The sequence below is a fragment of the Astyanax mexicanus genome, chromosome 17, assembly GCF_023375975.1.
Source record: "Astyanax mexicanus isolate ESR-SI-001 chromosome 17, AstMex3_surface, whole genome shotgun sequence".
Taxonomy (NCBI): domain Eukaryota; kingdom Metazoa; phylum Chordata; class Actinopteri; order Characiformes; family Acestrorhamphidae; genus Astyanax; species Astyanax mexicanus.
The window spans coordinates 18,349,211-18,371,205 of record NC_064424.1 but is presented as its reverse complement, the minus strand read 5'-3'; the positions used below and the strand labels follow the sequence as shown (position 1 = coordinate 18,371,205).

Sequence of the window (21,995 nt, the reverse complement as noted above, 5' to 3'; positions counted from 1 at the left end):
ATGAATTTTGTACTAGATTTACTGTCTCCAATCCAAAGCAAACAAACAAATTCAAATAATAATACTTATTTTTTTGTGCTCCTCGTACATACCTGTATATACACAGCAAACCGAACCCACAATACAGTATGTAACTCCAGCTTTGGAAGCTACTGTGTGGCCACAAATCAAACAAAAACACACACACACACACACACACACACACTCATACCTGCACTCTCAAAATTAAAGGTTCCTACATGGTTCTCAGTTCATTTCTACAAAAAAAAAAATGTTGTAAATGATTTTTGTTTTACAACATTAATTAGACGGGAAGGATTTGTACGCAAAACTGTTTGTTAAAGTCAGCCTGAAAAAAATACATTTATAATAAATATTTTTGCACCAGGAGTGGCATAAAATGATCCAAAAGCAGTGTGTAAGACTGGTGGAGGAGAACACGCTAAGATGCATGAAAACTGTGATTAAAAACCAGGGTTACTCCACCATATATTGATTTCTCACTCTTAAAACTTTATAAATATGAACTTTTTTTTTTTTGCATTATTTGAGGTCTGAAAGAGAAATGTTGTCTGTAGTTTATAAAATAAAACAACAATGTTCATTTTACTCAAACATATACCTATAAATAGCAAAATCAGAGAAACTGATTATTTTTATGTGGTCTCTCTCTCTCTCTCTCTCTCTCTCTCTCTCTCTATATATATATATATATATATATATATATAGTGCAGTAATACTTAGCAGTGTTACCTGGACAGCGCATTTCTATTTAAAACCTATGTTTAAACCCGTCTATTATTTATTATCAGTTTTATGAAAGGTTTTATCTTTTATAATATAACATAATATATTTATAAAACTTCTATATGAACTTCTATATAAACTTAAAAATCTATTTTTTACATATGTATATATTTTTTAATATTTATTTTAATTTTTGTTAACACAGTCTCTTTTCCAACTGCTGTTGATGCAGCCTTACATCGCTCTCGGAGGAAAGCGCTGCGACTCGGTTCTGATACATCAGCTCACAGATGCCTTGTGCTGATCGACATCACTCTTTGGAGTGATGAGGGGAAAGAGGGAAAGAGTGCCATCTATCCACCCAGAGAGAGAGCAAAGCCAATTGTGCTCTCTCAGGGCTCCGGCAGCTGATGGCGAGCTGCATGACCGGGATACGAACCAGCGATCTCCCGATGATAGTAGCAGCACAGCTCATTATAAAAGGTTTCACAATACCTTACTTCTTACCATTAACATTAAATAATGTCACAAAATGAACTGGTACTGAACTTCTGGTTTCTAATTCATGCTGACTTTAAATATCAATGCTCTGAAAGAATCTGAAGAACCAGTTTTTTTTTACACCTTTAATTGAGAGAGTTTAACTGAAATGAAAAAAAGAAAAAACTCTGTCATGCTGAATCCTTTTCTGATCACTCCAAACTCTATTCTGCCTAAACATTTCATTTGCACACAAATTAAATGAATCCAATGCATAAATGCTTAAACACATAAATGAGAAGATAAATAATAGTGATAAAACATTGTGCCACTCTCAGTCATCATACAGCTCTGGAAAATATATATATATACAGTATATATATATACAGTATATATATATATATATATATATATATATATATATATATATATATATATATATATAAGAGATCACTTCAGTTTCTCTAATTTTGCTTTTTATAGGTATATGCTTAAGTAAAATGAACATTGTTGTTTGTATAAAATCTATAAATTACAGACAACATTTTTTCCAAATTCCAAATAAAAATATTGTAATTTAGAGCATTTATTTGCAGAAAATGAGAGGAATGCTGAAATAACAAAAAAAGATGCAGAGCTTTCTTTTTTTAAACACAGGTTTCATGCATCTTGGCATGTTCTCCTCTACCAGTCTTACACACTGATTTTGGATAACTTTTATGCCACTCCTGCTATTATTGTTCAAATGTTTGTAATGAAAGGTGCAATATATTGGATATATATTTGTCGCAGTATATTTTAGAAGAACAGAATATTGAAACTTTATTTTTATAGGTAGCCTATGTGTGAGGTCTTGTTAATCGAAACATGAGACAAAATGTCATAAGCATAATTTCTGGAGACCTCAAAATGGAAAACTGTTAGCAGGTTATTGAGAAATTGTGTTAAGCTTAGCTTAAATTGATTGGTGTCTGACTATGGTGAGTTTAAATGCTACACAAGCAATCATATTCCTAAAGTTTTAAGAGTTCAGAAATCAATATTTGGTGGAATAACCTTGGTTTGTAATCAAATCCTTGTTTTAATGCATTTTGGCATGTTCTTTTCCAGCAGTCTTACACACTGCTTTTGGATAACTTTGTGCCTTCACTCCTGGTGCAACTATTCAAGCAGTTCAGATTGGTTTGATGGCTTGTGATCATCCATCATCCTCTTGAGTATATTCCAGACATTTTCAATTAGGTAAAATCAAAGAAACTCATCAATTTTTAGCGGTCTCTTATTTTTCTTTTTCTTATATTTCCAGAGCTGTACGTTGCGTGTTCTCATCAGCAGGGAGGTAAATAAAGCAACAAAACAATAAAACAACTGCGTTAAAATGTTAGCAATGAAAACCTGATCAGGAAAACCCAGAACAAATGGAAAACACATGAGAATTCCAAATTTTAAACCCGAGAACAGAATCGAGTCACTGGGGCATCCTGTCAGTTCCCAGCTCGGCTTCAATTACCAGCGCTAGCTTCTCGTCTCGTCTCATGCAATAGGACCTCAAAATAATAGGCATAATAACAATAAGGAAACAAAACAGCAATTATCAGGCATTCTCTCTCTCTTTCATTCTCTCTCTCTCTCTTTCTCTCTCTCTCGCACACACTCTTGAACACGCCAGTGTATCAAGTTTTTAATTACTCCTGGAAATCAAAAGAGCAATTGAATTGTATTAAAGCCCTTCTGTGATGTGTTGTTCCCTAAAGATTGCTGTCACCTTGCGCTAGTCGCTACGTTTAGCATGTTAATAGGATGACGGTATTCACTCGGGGCTTCGGCGGCACTCTAACGCCATAATCAGAAGTGCCACTCTTCATTCCTTCATGCTGTTTACTTAGCAGCGCTTGGTAAAGAGAGATACAGTACAGTTCAGTCAGTACGTTGAGTTACGTTACATAAAATTATGTTGATTTAGGTCTTTTTTTTTTTTTTTTCATTTTATCCACAGGGTTCAGAGGGATTCTGTTTTAATTGCAATACAAACATCTCGAAACATGGCCTACTTGTTTGGTTCCTTCCTTATATCCTTATATATTTTAGCAGCTAATTAGTATTAGTATATTTACTGAATGTGAGCGTGCTGCTGTGCACCGTTCCATCTTCTGTATCTTCTGCTGCATGTGCTCCAGGGCTTTCCGCAACCTCCGCTGATACGATGCACATTTTTAGCACATTTTCTGTAGTGGTTACTGGCAGTCTCTAAATTGCCGTGATAAAAGTATACAACTTGTGAAGAGATGCAGGTTGGTGAAGATATTTTTCATATATTTTAATCAAATTATTATTTTCAATTCATTTTCTTTCTTCCAGCATAGAAACCTCAATGTTCTACTACATTTAATTCCATGACCATCATGTTGATGAGCTGAACTGACCATGCTCTGCATACTAATGCATCGTCTTTTGTACCAGCTGTTGGTAGGTTGGATGTGCTCTACTGAATGATGGCAAAAATCCCTTTGAAACTAAAGGAACTGATCTGTTTTAAGCGTATTTTTTTCTTTTATTGTTCATAATTATAACTTACAGCTAATGAAAACCCAAAAATCTGTGTCAAATCTGCAAAAATGTTATTATTATGTTATAAAACCAATTGGTACTTTTGGCAGTGTGGGCAGTCAGTGTGCCAAGTCCTGCTGGAAAATGAAATCTGCATCTGCATTAAAGTTGTCAGCAGAGGGAAGCATGAAGTGCTGTAAGATTTTCCTGGGAAAACAAAACTGCACTGACTTTAGGCTTGATAGAACACAGTGGACCAACACCAGCAGATGACAGACATGTCTCTCCAAACCATCACTGATCATCAGTTGTCTTATTTCTACCTGATCATTTTATTTTACCTCAGTCATTGATAAACAGAGGCAATAATTAAAAATTCTTTATCTTTTAAATATTAGAGATTTCTAGAGATTATATTTCTATGATTAGCCAATCCTGAGTGATGATTCGAATAAATTAGCAAGTTATGAATAACCTCAGCTTCCTGCTGCAGCTCCTTGTTTAACCACTAGAGCATTTTGAATGCAACTGGTTCCAAATGGGAAAGGGCATCTCACAATGCACAGAACATTGCAGAAGCCTTGCACGATAATGCATTATCACATTTGCCGTGCATCCTGCCCTGCCCTCGTTTTTTTTGGTTATTTTTATCTGATTATAAGTGAAGATGCAATATATTGGGCTTTATCGCAATATATTTCAGAACAACAGAATATTGCAATTTTTGTTTTTTTCTATATCAGGAAAATACTTATTATGTGCGAAGACAGGAGACAAAATAATCATAACAAGCATAATTCCTGGAAATCTGAAAATGGTTGACTGTAAGCAAGTTATTTAGAAATTGGGCTAAGCTTCATTTAACCCTTGTGTGGTGTTCATATTTTTTGTTACTCGTTTACTTTGTTACTTGTATTTAATCCAGCAAAATTAAGCAATTTTACATTAAAATGCTTTCCACATGCTTGCTTCACCTAAATTGCAAGCAATATAAACAGCTTACATGGTTAATATTTGCCCTTTACCTTTCTCATGTTACATTTCTTTTAAAAAGTGCTACTCTTTTTTTATTAGTTTTTTAATAAAATGTAAAATAAAATGAATTAAACTCAAGATATGAGTAAAACATTTGTTTAGTTTCAAATTTACAAATGAAGCAATGTTTATTAGCCCTTGGCCAAACATACTGTATATAATATAAATGTTAACCCACACAAGGGTTAAATTGATTGGTGTCTGACCATGCCGAGTGCAAATGGCACGCATGCGAAAAAATCAGCACTTTGGGAAAACTTCTAACAATGGAGAGCGATGGAGTGGTGCGTTTGCATTGTTCAACAAATGCTAAGAGTGTACCTATCACCTATCAAACATTCCAACATTTGTGGGAGAGGGCATGTCCTCTGAAGTCTGATGTATTTATGCGAGACCATTTTGAAGTTGTCATGTGATTTTTGCTACTGAAGTATTTTTGGTTTCTTATTTCACATAATAATATTGCATATTTCTTGTTTTCATCATTTTATTTTTTAATGACTGACATCCAGTAGTGGTCTATGAGAATTCTATGAGAAAATGATCATGTACGTTGATGACCTAGTTGTATACCCACCTATTGGGAATCATCAATGTTTCATACTCATTTAAGCTTAATTTGGTATTAGTAACGCAACTATTACCAAATACAAAATATGGTATTTGGACCAAAACGGATGCAATGTTATCCATTACAATTTCTTTTGACATTAGTTTTTTTTTTTTAAATACAAGATTCCAACCTTGCAAGAGCTGCTACAAAAAAAGGACACGTGTTCAGAGTAGAGCATGGAGAGACCAGACACAAGAAGGAAATGAAGAAACGAACAGCCAAAGAGCTACAAAAACGTTCAGTCATTCGGTGCAAAATATCGCAACCAATGATGCAAATGCGGAAATCGGGATTTTCTTTTTCCTCAGCTGATCTCGGCTCTGGGAACGAACTAAAGTTTGAAATATATATATATATATATATATATATATATATGTTTTCCATATATAAAAAGCCACGTGAAGGAACAAACGGGGTAGATTCTATCAATCAATCTAAAAATGAAAGTGTCGCACATTGTATGAGACATTGCGTGAGAGCTTTGCAGAAAAAAAAAAAAAAAAAGATCTTCTTTTAGGTTTTTAGGAGTTTTAGGATACTGAAAGTCATTCAGGCCCCCAGCTTTTTGGTTCATCGTTCTGGTTTGTTGTTTTATTTGTTTTATTGATTTATCGTAGAAGATCAAATAGATAAAAATACAGAAAACCTTGTGGTAGAACTTTTTTTTTCTTTCTTTTTTTTTTCCAACACACACCCACACTCAGACACACACAAACTTACTTACATACATACACACACACACACACTCTTTCCAAGAAGAATGCAAAGGCCGAATTCCCTCGAACTGACTGCCGCAATCAATGAAAAGCGATTGTGCGCAAAAAAACAAATTGAGACCAAACAACCTTGTTTTTTTTTTAGTCATTTTTTTCTTGTAATAATGATCCTCGTCAAGATTTCCTAACAAAATCTTTTTTTTTTTTGCAGCCGGGTTTGTTCGGGTCCTTTGCATTCTTGTACTTTTCTTGTATACAACTGAAAATTTCCGTCTTGAGGGCCGGAATCACACAGAAACAAAGCGAGTAATTGAAAATAAAAGTCTTCCTTTTTCAAAATAAAAGTCAGTGAGATGTGCTTCTTCTTGCCACGAGTGCATTGACATAAGGCACAGGCACTGTTCTCCTCTTTGAACAGAGTGGGGTGCATTTGGGGGTCAGTCCCGCTTGCGAGCACAGTTTTAAGAGTTCGGGTGATCACCTTCCGTCCGTCGGTCCGCTGTTGTTGGTGTGACATTCAATTATTGTTTCCGCGAGCTAACGGCGCTGTCGCGGGAGGGGGGGGTATGCCAACCAGTCAGTGATACAGGAATTCAGGGATGGGGATGATAAGAAAAAAAAGAGACCTAACGCAAGATACAGACGAGATGAGGCCTGAAAGAAAAACGCTAGAAGTTTAGAGTCTCTTCAGTTTTTTGTTATTTAATCTTGAAAAAAAAAAAAAAAAATCTAAAGAATTAGAATAAAACAGCTGTGGAAATCTGTGGACTGGACGAAAAAAAAAAGCGGTTGAGAAATGCAGGCGAACTGAGGTGTATTTCGAGGTGATCACCCAAAAGTTTCTGCCGTTAAAATGGCCCAGCAAAACAGGCTGCGACACTGAAGTGTCTCTTCACGGATCTCCACAAAGAAAGATTCAGTGATTCAAGTTCTTATCACATTGGGACTCTTCAGAGGATCAGGTTTGCAGTTCGTGTGGGTAAAAAGGGACAGTTGTGTGTGTGTGTGTGTGTGTGTGTGTGTATGTGTTAGTGTGTGTGTATGGCCGTTTGTGTGTGTATGTATGTGTGTGTGTGTGTGTGTTCAGGAGTTAAAGAGTGTCTAGAGGCAGACATTGTTGCTGATCTGGCATGTGGATCCTGTTCCAGCTTGTGATAAGAAGAGTTTCCCATTGGGGCAGACACACACCTCAAAGACAGTCTGTCTGGTTCCTGAGGGCGAGGCTTTCCCCTCGGGCAGACGCAGGAGCTTGATTTTCTTGGCATCCAGAGTGATCTAAAAAGAGAGAGAGCGAGAGAGAGAGAGAGAGAGAGAGCGAGAGAGAGAGAGAGAGAGAGAGAGAGAGAGAGAGAGAGAACGGAGGAGAACGTCAGCCTGAAATAACTCACAAAAATAAAAAATAAAAAAATTGAAGGAAACGTATGCAGTATGCAGCACATGTAACATTATACATACTTATTCCTGCATAGCATAGCATAGCAGCTGCAAAGATATATACTTATATATCTTACAAATACAGCTCTGGAAAAAAAAATACATAAATAAGAGACCACTTAAACATGATGAGTTTCTTACTTGATTTGACCAAATTGAAAAACTCTGGATTATAATAAAGAGAAAGATGGATGATCATCAAACCAAGCTGAACTGCTTGAACTGCTTTTGCACCAGTAGTTAAGGCATAAAGTCATCCAAAAGCAGTGTGCAAGACTGGTGGAGGAGAACATAGATGCCAAGATGCATGACATGACACTGTGATTAAAAAACAGATTTTAAAAATTGTTAATGAAGTTTATGTTTAATGTCTGTAGTTTATAGAATAAAACAACAATGCTCATTTTACTCAAACATATACCTATAAACAGCAAAATCAGAGAAACTGATTCAGAAACTGAAGTGGTCTCTTAACTTTTTCCAGAGCTGTATATTGTGCCGATTTTTTGAAATGCCAGAGAATTATAAAATGCAAAAGCAATGTAGCCCTTTGGATAAGATATTTTTTAATAATATGATTTGACGAAAACTTTTACTTCTTTGTGTATGCAGTAGATGCATTTTCTTTATCTGAAAGATACTGAAATTAAACTACACTTAAGAGTAGAATACTTATAATAAGTCTACTAACGATTATGTTCAAAATGTACATATTTTTTAAAACACTACCAGTCCACTACCACTAAAACACTACCATGTTTTGTAAGCAGCCAAAGAAAAGAAACCACTGAAAAAAAAATGATGAGTTTCTTTGATTTTACCAAATTGAAACCCTCTAGAATATAATCAAGAGGAAGATGGATGATCACAAGCCATCAAACCAAGCTGAACTGCTTGAATTTTTGCACCAGGAGTGAAAGCATAAAGTTATCCAAAAGCAATGTGTAAGACTGGTGGAGGAGAACATAGATGCCAAGATGCATGGCAACTGTGATTAAAAAACAGGAATTGTTTATGAAATTTATGTTTAATGTCTGTAGTTTATAGAATAAAACAACAATTCACTTTTTACTCAAACATATACCTATAAATAGCAAAATCAGAGAAACTCTTATTATTACTCTCTTATTTTTTTTCAGAGCTGTATATTGTGCCGATTTGTTAAAATGCCAGAGAATTATAAAATGCAAAAGCAATGTAGCCCTTTGGATATGATGTTTTTTAATAATATGTTTTTTTTTAGAATACTTATACTAAGTCTACTAACGATTATGTTCAAAATGTACATATTTTTTAAAACAATACCAGTCAATGTTTAGCAGTCAAAGAATACGAAACCACTGAAAAAATGATGAGTTTTACCAAATTAAAACCTCTAGAATATAATTAAGAGAAAAATGGATGATCACAAGCCATCAAACCAAGCTGAACTGTTATCCAAAGTTATCCAAAAGCAGTGTGTAAAACTGGTGGAGGAGAACATGCCAAGATGCATAAAAACTGAATGAATATAAACTTGTTTTCTGTGCATTATTTGTTATGTCAGCCATTTCTCTTTTTTCCTGCAAATAAATGCTCTAAATGACAATAATTGTCTTTGGAATGTGGGAGAAATGTTGTCTGTAGTTTATAGAATAAAACAGCAATGTTCATTTTACTCAAACATACTGTATACCTATAAATAGCAAAATCAGAGAAACTGGTTCTAAAAATGAAGTGCTCTCTTCAATTTTTCCAGAGCTGTATTTGTTTTATTAAGTGTTTATTAAGTATGTGGCTCGTCTTTGTTCAGCAGTCATCGTCGGGTAGCTCTTCTTTGTGTCGTCTAGCCTCTGGAACAGCGTTCGTCTGTCTGTCTGGGGCAAGATACTGTATTATGCACGTTTTGAGGCCGACGCTGCCAACATTGTTCCTCCAGTAGAGCACAAAATCATTCTATCTGACAAAGTCTCCACTCGGCTGGGCCCGAAAAAGTCAAAGCCAGTATATCCAACCAATTGAAACCATTTCGGTGACATAAGCGCCGCAGCCTGTCTCGCTTAGACACACTCTTAGCCCTTCACCCGGACCGTATCAGTCTCATTTCTCACTTCCTCTCCGGCGAGGGACTCCAGAGAGCGGCGTGCATTACGGCGGCCGGGTAGAGAGGACCCGTCAGAATATAAAAAGGTAAGAGGAGCCATTACTGACAGCCTGGGGGAAGCATTCCCATCAAATGACCTGGAACACTTTTTAAGCAGTGGTCTCAGCTGATTCTCCAGACATCTGCTATAGAGCAAATTTGAGTGAGAAAGAGGGAGCAGAGGGCTGGAGGGCTTTCTTTCTTTCTTTTTTTTTTTGGTTGGGGCTAATGTGCAAACCTCCAGACTAATTGTGCCGGAGCCTCTGAGGGACTCTCTCACACCATGCACCATGGTGGCGTCTCCTCCGGCAAATTAAGCACCAAGAGCGCAAATTTCACAGGGATAATGCAAGGAAGTGCAGGTTGTTAAGGGACTATAACCCCAGCCGCAGTGAGCCCTGATGCAAGTGCACTGCTCTAACCTGACCTTGGTCTTTCAGAAGCACTGGGGGCATAATAAACAGTAGATGGTACAGCGAGAACACCAACTCTTTACAGCCAGCCTGATGGTTCTGCTGGTTCTTCGTCAGCAGGATGTTCTGGTTTGTAAGGGCTGGCACCAAAAAAAAAAAAAAATCTTCACCTGGTATTTAACCAAGCAAATGATCTGGGGTTAAGGCTGCAGATTTTTTTTTTTTTACAATGCACTATACAATACACGCAGTACACCAAAAACACCGTACAGTACTCTTTTCACAGTGAAAATGTAGCAAATATGACAAATTAAATCACCCGATTACGTCTATGTGCCCTATTTCACACCTTGCACAAGGTATTGTCGCAATGCTCATTGCTATCTTACTCCCCACCCACAGTCTATTTTCATGAAGCCTTGCACCTGCTTCATTTAAATAGCAACAGTGCTTGTGAGTTTATCAGAGACTGTAAAAAAGATGGACGCCGTGTCGCCATTCCCATTCATTCAATGAAAATGAAGCCAAAATCTTCCGCCATGTTGGCGATCCTGAAACCCGAGTCTGCGCAGTAGAGACCAGAGGAGGGAGAAAGACTGTGGAGAGACAGCCTACTCATTTAACGTTTAAAAAAAAGAATTCTGCGGGGATATAACATTTTAACAATATAAGCAGAGGTTACACTAGCTGCTGCATTTAAATAATGGAGGTAGAATTACAGTATATTGGAAAAAAAATGCGAGTTTAAAGTTGTCTGTTTTGCCATTGAAACCTATGGGGATGGGTGGGGTTACACAGCTTTCTGAAACCGAACAGCAGGGGGCGCCCGACCTGTGGTGGCTTCACTTTTAAGAAACGATGCTCTGTCCAGCTATACACAGTCTATGATATATATCTACGCCGATGGCCGGGGCGGTCTTAAAAAAAGGTGTGTTCAGGTACATTTCTAGCTTGAACCTAGACAGGTGTCAACAGTCAGACGTTTATTGCTATCTTGGCAGTGAATTGTCACAGATGCATGCCCAATGCGCATATACTGTACACTGACTGTTTCGCACACATGGATATGCAATAGTGTATAAACCCATAGCACGTTCCTGTCAAAACAAAATATAGGTATTTTTTTATATTACTTATATTATATCTGCTCACGCACCTTCAAAGCGTAAAAAAACAACAACACACTGATGCCTACGTGTCTTTTATGCATTTGAAGCCAAGCAAAGTGTACTTTTCCCTTCATTACAATAGCAAAAACCCACTGACACTCCCTAAATCAAGCTGCATGGTTGGCTGTTGATGGCTCACGTATAGATTGCTGAAATAGGACCCTGTCTATGTTTGTGTTCACAAGACTCTGTACCTGGATTTCATTTTCCAGCAGGACTTGGCACACTGCACACACTGCCAAAAGCACCAATTGGTCTTATATAATATTCTAATTTTCTGAGAAACTGATTTTTGGGTTTTGATTGGGTGTAAGCTGTAATCATCAACTATAGAAGAAATAAACACTTTAAAAAATAGATCACCCTGTGTGAAAAAAAAAAAAACATCTGTGTAATATATAAGTTTCACACTTAGTAACAAATTAACCCTTTGACCCCTAGGCTGTTTTGGTGTGTTTTGTCTCGGTTTTTGTCAGTTCCTTTTTTTTAGGTTTTATAAAACAGTAATTATATCAGACAGACACATGCCCTGAGCTCTTTTACTCCAGAATCCATACGGCTGCTCAAAATTATAATCATTTAAAATGTAACAGGAAGCAGAATTGTTATATTTTCCTGGAACTGATCATATTTTGGTCAAAATTTCACCAAGCGCCTTTTTTCGGGGGGAAGAAGATCTCACTTTTTTAGGGTGTTTTTCTCAATGGGTTTCTTGTAGATTTAGCTTTAACGCACTGTGATGTTATAGCTATTTTTAGAAAGAATAAGCTCCGCCCTTTCTAACCATATATGGATTGTGTTTATTTGTGAAGGGATTCACAATTCACACAAGGTGCAATTTTGGATGGAAAATTCATCTGTAGGGTTCTAAGGGTTAAGAGTTTAATTGAGTGACCATGGTGGTCCTAATCACAGCATGATGCATGATAACGGCATAGGGAAAAAAACAATTCTACACTGTTTGTTACTGAGATGGACCGTGTTCTAAATAATTAGTCCATATTTTTGGCCCATATGGTGATAATCTTCTGATTTCTCAACTGCTTCAGACTCCGCGCTCCAAACCTGCTTGGTAAAAAGGTTATCAGTGCTTTCTGAAACGTTGGGTCACGGATATCATCTGTAATTGCCATTGATGTAGTGCAGCCTGCACATTAAGCTCAGGGCTGTATCTTCCTCCGCAGAAGAGGAAGGACCATATGGATGTGAGCGTAGCACTTGTCTGGATGGGAACCAGCGGCAGATGGGGATGTCAAAAATGTGGAGCGGATCAGCTCGTCCAACACGCCCATGGCGTCAACAGTATTAGGAGAGTAAATGAGTGTGTGTTTGGTGAGTCGGAAGAGAGAGAGAGAGAGAGAGAGAGAGAGAAAGGGGAGAGGACTGACGCAGAAGCGAGCGAGGGACAGGAGCTTACCTCGCCGTCTTTAGACTCCAGACGCAGGTCGCTTCTGCAGGTGGCCTGGATGTCGCCCGCCTCCGCCTGAATCTGGACGCCTTTAGGAGCCTCCATGTACAGTGCACGGGTGGGAGACTCCAGGCTGCGGAACAGAAGAAGTTCAAGAAAATTTGATCCAGAAAAGAACATCTTGTTCCCTCAGGATTATTTTCGAGGAAGCTTCATTAAAGAACCCTTTTTTTTAATGAATTTTGTGACTACCTGCTCGTTTCTACACTCACTCTCCATTTGGTTCAGCCCCGCTGAGCATATAGGACACTTTGTAGCTCTATAATTGCAGAATCTACTGCTTCTGTTTCTCTGCATACTTTAATATCCTCTTTTTACCTTGTTCTTCAAAGGCCAGGACCCCTCACAGGAGAGACCACCACAGGGCTGAACAGCTATTATTGTAGTGGTAGGGGTCATTCTCAGCAGTGCTGCTGGTGTTTTTAAACATTGTGTTTAAAAGTGTTTAAACACTTACTGTCCACCCATTTAGACAATACTACTACCTAAATGACCCACCTTATAGATAAAAAACGTCTCCTGAGATAGATAGAGCTCATCTGTTGCTGCAGAGATTGTCTTGGTCATCCTCTATAACACAAGAAAATCCATTTTTTTTTTTGTGGAATAAACTCCCTGAGAGTTAATATCAACTCATTTTAAGTGCACAGTATTGGAGTGACCATCGAATACACACAGGAGTTCAGGAGTTGAATCTCAACTGTTGTGTGAGTTAAAATAATTATCTCATCTAGAGTAAAATATGGCTCTCAGCTGAAGTTAATTTTACAATAAACTCCTTCACAGTTTTAACAATGAATACAAAAGAAAAGTGCTATTAAACTAATATATAAAAAAAAAACATTGCAACATTTTAAAACCACTTTTTCAATGCTGTCACTTGACAATGACAGCATTGTCACACTTTACAGTGCAGACGAAGGTAACTTGCTCTTATACACAGCAAAAATTAAAAAATTAACTCCCACAGAGTTGATTTTAACTCTTTTTCAGGGTTTATATAGGTCCACACTCTTTGGAGTTAAATCAGCACTTAAATAGTTAAACATTTAACACCTTGCCAGAGTTCCTTTTTAACTCACATTTGTATTTCTTTAACTTCCTAAGTTGTTACACTGACACTGGAAAATTATAAATGAGAAGAAGATTAGTCACTTAATATGATGTTTTATTATTTAATAATTATTCAGGACAGGTTAGCGTGTAATTTTTTCCATTCTAGTTTTTTAGAGCATTACCAACACTGCATCACAATTTACTGTACAAAGGATGGTAACTTGCTCTTATAGCCTACAATATATTGGCTAGACAAGCTACCATTAAACAAAATATAACACAATACTCAATGGAAGATTTCACACTGATGGTATGTTAGGATCTGGGGGACACACCCATTATGCAAATAATGTGTTTAACTGGGCGGAGTTTAATTAAATCACTGTGGAGTTGTCCAGTATTTATTGGGTTTAGTGGGATTAACACTGAAATATTCAACTCTGTCAAATAACTCCAACACTGAACACCATTTAACACTGAAAGCATTAAAATTACACTTTGAGAGTGAAAATAAACTCTCAGCTGTTTAACACTGAAATTTCAACTCTCCTGTTTTTGCTGTGTCGCCTAGAACATGTTGACTAGGCACATAACCATCATATGAAACATAATAGAATACCCATTGGAAGGCAGCCCCAGTGGGCAAGACTTCACACTGATGGTAAGTTAGGATTGGGGGACACGCCCACTTTTATTCAATGTTTATTCTTTTTTTCACTACATTGTATTATAAACACTCATTTAAAGTCATCCAGTCTATAAAGGTGTTAAACAAGCCAAAATACTCTGTAAAACATTCAGATAGGCTCAGATAGCATCTGAGGTGCTATCAACTTGCAGTTTCTGAGGCTGGTTACTTTGATGAACTTTTCTTGTGCAACAGAGGAAACTCTTGGTCTTGGTCCTCGAGCCTGATGAGAGCCAGTTTCATCATACGTTTTTTTTTTTTTTTAAAGATAATATAAGATAAGATACATAATTTTTGGTCCCCAATGGGACATTTTCCTTGGACTTCGCATAGAGACAACATTCTATGCATCAATTTTACATATCAGAAATATTGCATAAGCCTTGGACCTCGCTTATTTTACACATCCCCTCTAACACAGCACAGACTGTATTACACAACCCTGGACCTTACTTACATTACTTATATTGCACATAAATTTTGCCCTATTATTTAAGAACTTTATAGAAACTGGCACAAATATATTAATTTCTATATCTATTAATCTGTCATCTATGTATGCATCCTGTACCTTCTAGCCGAGGGGAGGAGTTGGTATTCATGGTAAAGCACATTAGATGGATCAGCCACTGTTTTCTGAGATCTTTTGAGCATGGACTGGTTATAGGTAGACTGGAGGGGGTTGTATTCTTTTTTCTCCTTTAACCTTTTTTGATGGTCTTTGCGACTGCACTTGAGGACATTTGAAAGTCTTGAAAGCTTGACCATCATTTTTTTAAATACATTTTTCTCTTTACTTAGTTGACCATTTTGTTTTGCCATATTATGGTTTAGAACATTACTGAAAACAAATTAAGAATCTAAAATATAAAACACATTCTGGTTTGTTTAACACCATAGGTACATTCAGGGGTTGGACAATGAAACTGAAACAACTGTCATTTCAGTGTGGGAGGTTTCATGGCTAAATTGGAGCAGCCTGGTGGCCAATCTTCATTAATTGCACATTATTGCACCAGTAAGAGCAGAGTGTGAAGGTTCAATTAGCAGGGTAGGGGCACAGTTTTGCTCAAAATATTGCAATGCACACAACATTATGGGTGACATACCAGAGTTCAAAAGAGGACAAATTGTTGGTGCACGTCTTGCTGGAGCATCTGTGACCAAGACAGCAAGTCTTTGTGTATCAAGAGCCACGGTATCCAGGGTAATGTTAGCATACCACCAAGAAGGACCAACCACATCCAACAGGATTAACTGTGGACGCTTTCAGAGGAAGCTGTCTGAAAGGGATGTTCGGGTGCTAACCTGGATTGTATCCAAAAAACATAAAACCACGGCAGAACAAATCACGGCAAAATTCAACTTTACTGTTTCCACCAGAACTGTGTGTCAGGACAATACATTTTTGTGGTCTAAAACCAGGCGTTTCAGTTTCATTGTGCAACCCCTTTAAGTAAATTAATAAAAAAAGAAAAAGGAACCAAAAAACCTCCCACATATATATATAAAAAAAATCTTCTTCCACATTTCTTTTCCTTTTTTTATTGTCCTCCAGCAAAAAAGTAAAGTGCTCTTGAAGATCATCTTCAAGTCTAAGTACCGTGTTGGAGTGGTATAAAAAATGGGTAATGGCAAGCGTTCAGCGAGCACTCCCATTTTTCCTGATATGCCAGAAAGATGAAATTAATTGCGCACTACACTATAACAAAAGTAGGACTGATGAGAAATCCTTTTTCCGCGTGCTTGAGGGAGCATGAGACACTGGAAGGAGAATGGTTCCCTGGAGACGATATCATTTACACCACCTTCCTGAGTGTAATTGAAGATGGTACATTTCCGAGCCTAGTTGGAGCATAAGATATTAGGAAAGAGATATTCTCTAATTGTGCCCCTGAACGTTGTGAGTGTCCCAGACAGACGCACACAAAAAAAAAAAAAAAGCTTTGTAAGCTTATTACTTTGTTTGGCAAGGTAGTTGGGGCTAAAGAGGTATTTCCGGTTGGTATTTCATCACTTTATCTTTATAAAGAAGCGGCGCCCTTATATACCCTTGTAGACACAGCGCTCACTTCAAAGTTCAGGAGCATTCTAGGGCAAGGAAACCTCTTACTTGACATTTTTTGTGCTTTTTGTGCTTTAAGGCCCCTCAAAAAAATCCTGTTGTTAACCTGCTTAACAAAGGCTAAATGCAGACTAATACAGTTTCGTTTTATAATGAAATCCCATAACTTCTGAGTCATGAAATAGAAGGATGTATAGTAAATTTCCGGTAACACTTTATAATAACTTTTATTAATATACCATTAACTAATGATTAATAACTGTAATTTTTCACATTTTTAGAAACTAAAAAGTTGCTATCACATTTGAAAAAAAAAAATGTATATGAATAAATGCATTTAATAAACATTTGCCCGGTTTAAAATTCGTATTTACTTTCTGATGAACTAATGATTTGCTAACATTTTTAATATAAATCTCCATGCTGATAAACAAGTGTCATATGTGAGCATTTAATTTAAGTTAATAATCAAATTCTGACAAACTACTGCTTTGTTCACATCTACTGATCATTAGTCAAAACTATATTAATGAAAGTTATTATAGTGTTACCTCAGGGGACAGTTTGGGAACCCCCAAACCTGTATAAGTAGTGAGGGGTTGTCTTGTGAGTGAAGTTAATCACTGGCCAGTGTGCTCATGGCAAGGCAAAGTATTGCAGTTCAAAGCTTAAGATTTCTTAAGATTTGGGCTTTGGGGGATTTAGGGCCCTCTCTGGTGAGAATGGGTGATTGCACCGAGCATGTGGAAGAATAATTTTAAATTAGGCGGGTGTGATGCCGTCTCCTTTCAGAGTGGATGAAATCCTAATCCAGGTTTTTACTATGAGTGTATGAGTACTACTGAGCTCTGAGTTTCCTCTTCTGAAGTCCCCAATGCTCCACCATCCGTTTGCGTTCAGTGAAACTGACCTGGATTCTTTTTTTAGAGGCTGTACATGTGATGTAAGTACGTAAAGATGCGTGACGTGGCCAGAAGAACTCCCGTATAAAAAGCTTCCCGACACCCCAGAGTTTTTAGAATGAATATATTAGGCTTAGCAGGGATGGTCGTGTGGTTCCAGCACACTGGCACCATTATAAACCCAATATTTTGTCCAGTATTGACTTAGAAATGCTTCTGCTTTCAGTTTAGAAACAAAATAATACTAGTAATACACATTTTGGTTTCTCAGTTTTACCAGAATCAAGCTGTCGGTTCTTCTACCCAACATTGTGTGGGCATTTAACATTCCTCCATCTACAGTGGACAGCACAATGGGTGGTAACGATTGTGTCCGTCAGCATCTGGCTTGAATTGTCCATGTGAACAGGCAATGAGTCACTATCAGTAATGTTTCACATTGTTTCCAACATTGTAAAATTACCAAGTTGTGTCAAAGTCATCCAGACTATGAAGGAACAAGGAATCAAGTAGTAAAGTTAAAATGGTTAAACAAACCAAAATACTGATGTTAACTTGTTACCAGTTTCTGAGGCTGGTTACTCTGATTATCTCATCCTGTACAACAAAGCTAACTATTGGGTTTCCTTTCCTAGAGAGTTTCTGATGAGAGTCAGTTTCATCATACTGTTTTTATTTGTTTTTGCAACTGCACTTGAGGATACTTACAAAATTCTTTGAATTTCTTCAGATTGACTGACCTTCATTTCTTAAAGTAAGATTTTTTTTCTGTACTTAGTTGAGTAGATATTGCCATAATATGGATTGCAACATCTGTCAGAAACTGCTGAGAGAAATGTCTTCAGAGGAAGTAAGAGAGTTAATATAAATGGATATATTTGGAGCTTAATTCACTTCTTTGTTTCTTTGGTTTTACTCTGGGCGAATGATCTCCTCAGCTCTGAGGTTCCACTTCTGAAGTCTCCAATGATCCACCAGCTGCTCGCGTTCAGTAAAACCAAGCCGGATCCTCTTTTAGAGGCTGTACATGTGACACAAGTAATTAAAGCGACCCGACACCCCAGTTTTTAGGATAAATATATTAGCCTTAGCAGGGATGTTCTCTTCAGCACACTGGTAGCATTAACCCTTTGAACCCTAGGCTTTAGGTTGTGGTGTGTTTTTTTCTTCTTTTTTGTCAGTTCCTCTTTCAGGTCTTATAACACAGTAATTATATCAGACAGACACATGCCCTGAGCTCTTTCACTCCAGAAGCCATATGGCTGCTCAAAAATATAATCATTTAAAATGTAAAAGGAAGCAGAATTGTTATATTTTTCTGGAACTGATCATGTTTTGGTCAAAATTTTACCAAGCGCTTGTTTATTTTTATTTTTTTTACTTAATTTTGAATGTATAGACTTTAAATATATTCACACCTAAGATATCTTTTCAAAAATGGTTAAACTAGAGTGTTTATGAGATGAAAGTGTAAGAATATTGATGATAGTTCATTACATGGTTTATTATTATTTTGACAAAATACATAGAGAAACAGCATCAGGTGGATTTATTTATCTTGATAATCACACCTCTAGGATACATGTAGATTACAAAAAACCACCTGACCCTCAGAGCAGCCTATGCCTTTTTTAGTATTTTGATCAGGATACACAAAGACAACTATATAATATACACAAATGTAAACTTTTTAGTCTAAATTAATAAAAATGTTTAGTGCAAAATAACTACTTAGTAAAAATGTGCAATAAGTAAAATAAAAACTATATAAAGTAGTGCACACCATACCCAGCTTTAGTTTGAGTAAAGCAGGTAGTTTCAGATTTTTTTTGTGGACACATTTGAGTCTTTATTTACTGATATTATTTGGTTTGAAACGTCATATAAATGTGTTTGAAGCACTAAAGTTAAATAATATTGGTTGGGGAAGGAGATCTCACTTTTTTAGGTGTTTTTTGCACTGGGATGTCATTGCTATTTTTAGAAAGAGTAAGCTCCGCCCTTTCTAACCATATATGGATTATGTTTATGGGTGAAGGGATTCCTGAGTAATAAAGCTGAGAACACAAGGTGCGATGTTAGGATTCTAAGGGTTAAACACAATATTTTGTCTCTTTTCCACTCAGAAATGCTTCTGCTTTCAGTTCAGAAACAAAATATCAATGTGGACTTCCACTTTAAATCATATTACTGTAGATATAGTTAACATATGGATGTAGCTAAAACGTAAGAGCTTGAGAAAAGATGAACATTACATCAACGTTACAGTACAGTCAATTAGATCATGCTACGCAGATCCCTCCTCCCACGCATCCCTAGCCATGCTTAGCCATGTTGCCATGTTGCCATTTTCAGTAGCAGCATTACTTCCAGCCACCCTGGTGCGATAAACAATCCTTTTACAGCCGCTTTTCACAATTATCAGTTTTCCAGACGAATATTTCCACCATATGCCAACATGTTACTCCGCAACCATCCTGCCTTCCGGCAACGTTCACAGTTTGTCGAAACCGAGCAATCTCAGCCTGCTGGCCATCTGAACAAACAACTGTCTTGACCACACTAAAGATTTCACATGATTACATCAGAATTAGATACAAACGGAGCTGACTTATTGATTTATTCATTTATTTTTTGGTTCGCAGCGAGCACAGATTCGCCATCCCATGCTGACAGATTCCATATGGGTGACAACACAGTAAAGCCGGTTCTTTTGGCGCGGTTTTACGACAGCAATTATAAGGAAGTTTGCTGCATTTTCGCGTCCAAAGTGTCTAAGCAGGTGTAGACGGATGTAAAAAAGCTAATAAGCAAGAAATTAACTGGGAAACATCTTGTTTGTACAAGAATTTGCGAAGTATGTGGCAAAAGACCCAGACCCCACAAACCCAGTGCGGCTAATGAGTCATTCAGTGAAGTAGCTGATTAGCATTCATTTTTAGATGAAGAGACTAAGGCGTCATGTAGAGTGTGTGTGTGTGTGTGTGTATGTATGCACGTGTATATGTGTGTGTGTGTGTGTGGTCTGATATACAAACGAGAAAAATAATAGGCAGCACGCAGAGATGTGTGGGAGTTCGTTAGGAAATTCCAACACATACAAAGACATACAAAAGCAACACAGCTGTTTTGTTTTATTTATTTTTTATTTGGAGGGTCAACAACATCAAAATCAGTGAATACATGAATCTGATTGGTTACATAGTCCGGTACCACTTTAAAATAAGACTACCTTTATAAAGGGTTTATAAATGGTTTAGTTTATTAATGGTTACTAAATAGGTTGTAAATGCCTTAAAAATCATTAATAATCAGTTATAACACATACGTAGAAATGTACGTAGACCTGTTGTTCGCCAAATAGTGAACCCACGGCCACATAACTGATTATTAATGATTTTTAAGACATTTACAACCTAATTAGTAACCATTAATAAACTAATTGTAAACCATTTATAAACCCTTTATAAAGGTAGTCTTAGTCTATTTTAAAGTGGTACCGATTGTCCTATGACATTTTTTCTAATAGACTCATTACTACACCCTTCTCAAAATCAGGAGAATGGTCACACAGACACGTGAGCAGAAGCCATTTTTAAAAGCTTTGATTGGTTAGAACAGCTGTCAGTCATATAAGAGTCCTGTAGCAACTGAAAAACACAGGCTAATGCATTAAATTAGTTGCTGTTTTTTATTTTTTAGTTAATTTATAAAATAAACGCTTACACTTACAATAATTATATTATATACTTCCTGATAAAAAAAAATATATATATATTATTTACATGCACTTTTTGTCACCCTTTCTCTGAAGGATAGAAGGGCCTTACTGCACACCACTGTGTTTTAGGTACACTTAAGTATACATAAATATATTTATATATATATATTTTTTTTTACCAGAGGGTGTTAGCGCTAAATAAGCTAAGCGCGCCGACAACTTTCTGCCTCGTCTTACAACAGGAGAGCTATCGCACAGTTTAAGGGATACAAACGGGAGCGAAATTAGCATCATTAGCTTGATCAAACATGAAAGCGGCCTTCATTATCCGAAAATCCGGCGCCCGTCCTTTTGAATTTCAAACGGCGCCGGCATCTGCTAGCTATCTGTATTCAGGGGGGGAAGGCGGAGCAACATTACACAGCGCTGTCAGGCAGTGAAATGAAGCAGATTACGGGGACGCGCTTTACTCCAGCAGCACCTGGGCCTACTTGGGAGAGCTGGGCGTTGACTAATCTGCTGCAGTGGTGGGGAAAAAGCACAATAATAAGTGGATATCAAACTGATCCCTTTTAAAGGTGTGGGACGGAGACGATAAAATCCACATCCTCAGCATCCAACCCCCACCGCATGCCCCCCGCAGCGAAAAACACACTGCACGAGGAACGAGTGTGATACAGAACGGGAGCTGCTGTGAGGCTCATATATATAAAAAGAGCTAGCTTTCAAGGGATTCATCAGTGACAAATGAATAGATACATAAATTCATATATTTTCCTATGTATGTGTGTATGTGAGTGTGTGTGTGTGTCTACCTAT

General features: G+C 37.1%; 1 protein-coding gene across 4 annotated transcripts in view; it reads right to left on the bottom strand.

Annotated features, from left to right (window-relative positions):
* Positions 1-6,863: 6,863 nt before the first annotated feature.
* Positions 6,864-21,995, bottom strand: part of sgcd (sarcoglycan, delta (dystrophin-associated glycoprotein)) — a 367,182-nt gene continuing 352,050 nt past the window's right edge. For all 4 annotated transcript variants that reach the window (XM_049466602.1, XM_049466603.1, XM_049466604.1 and 1 more), the window contains exons 7-8: positions 12,694-12,817; positions 6,864-7,413 (exon numbers count right to left, since the gene is read on the bottom strand). In XM_049466602.1, the coding sequence (XP_049322559.1) occupies positions 7,240-7,413; positions 12,694-12,817 (298 nt within the window). In that variant the 3' untranslated portion in view covers positions 6,864-7,239. The remainder of the gene's footprint in view (positions 7,414-12,693; positions 12,818-21,995) is intronic.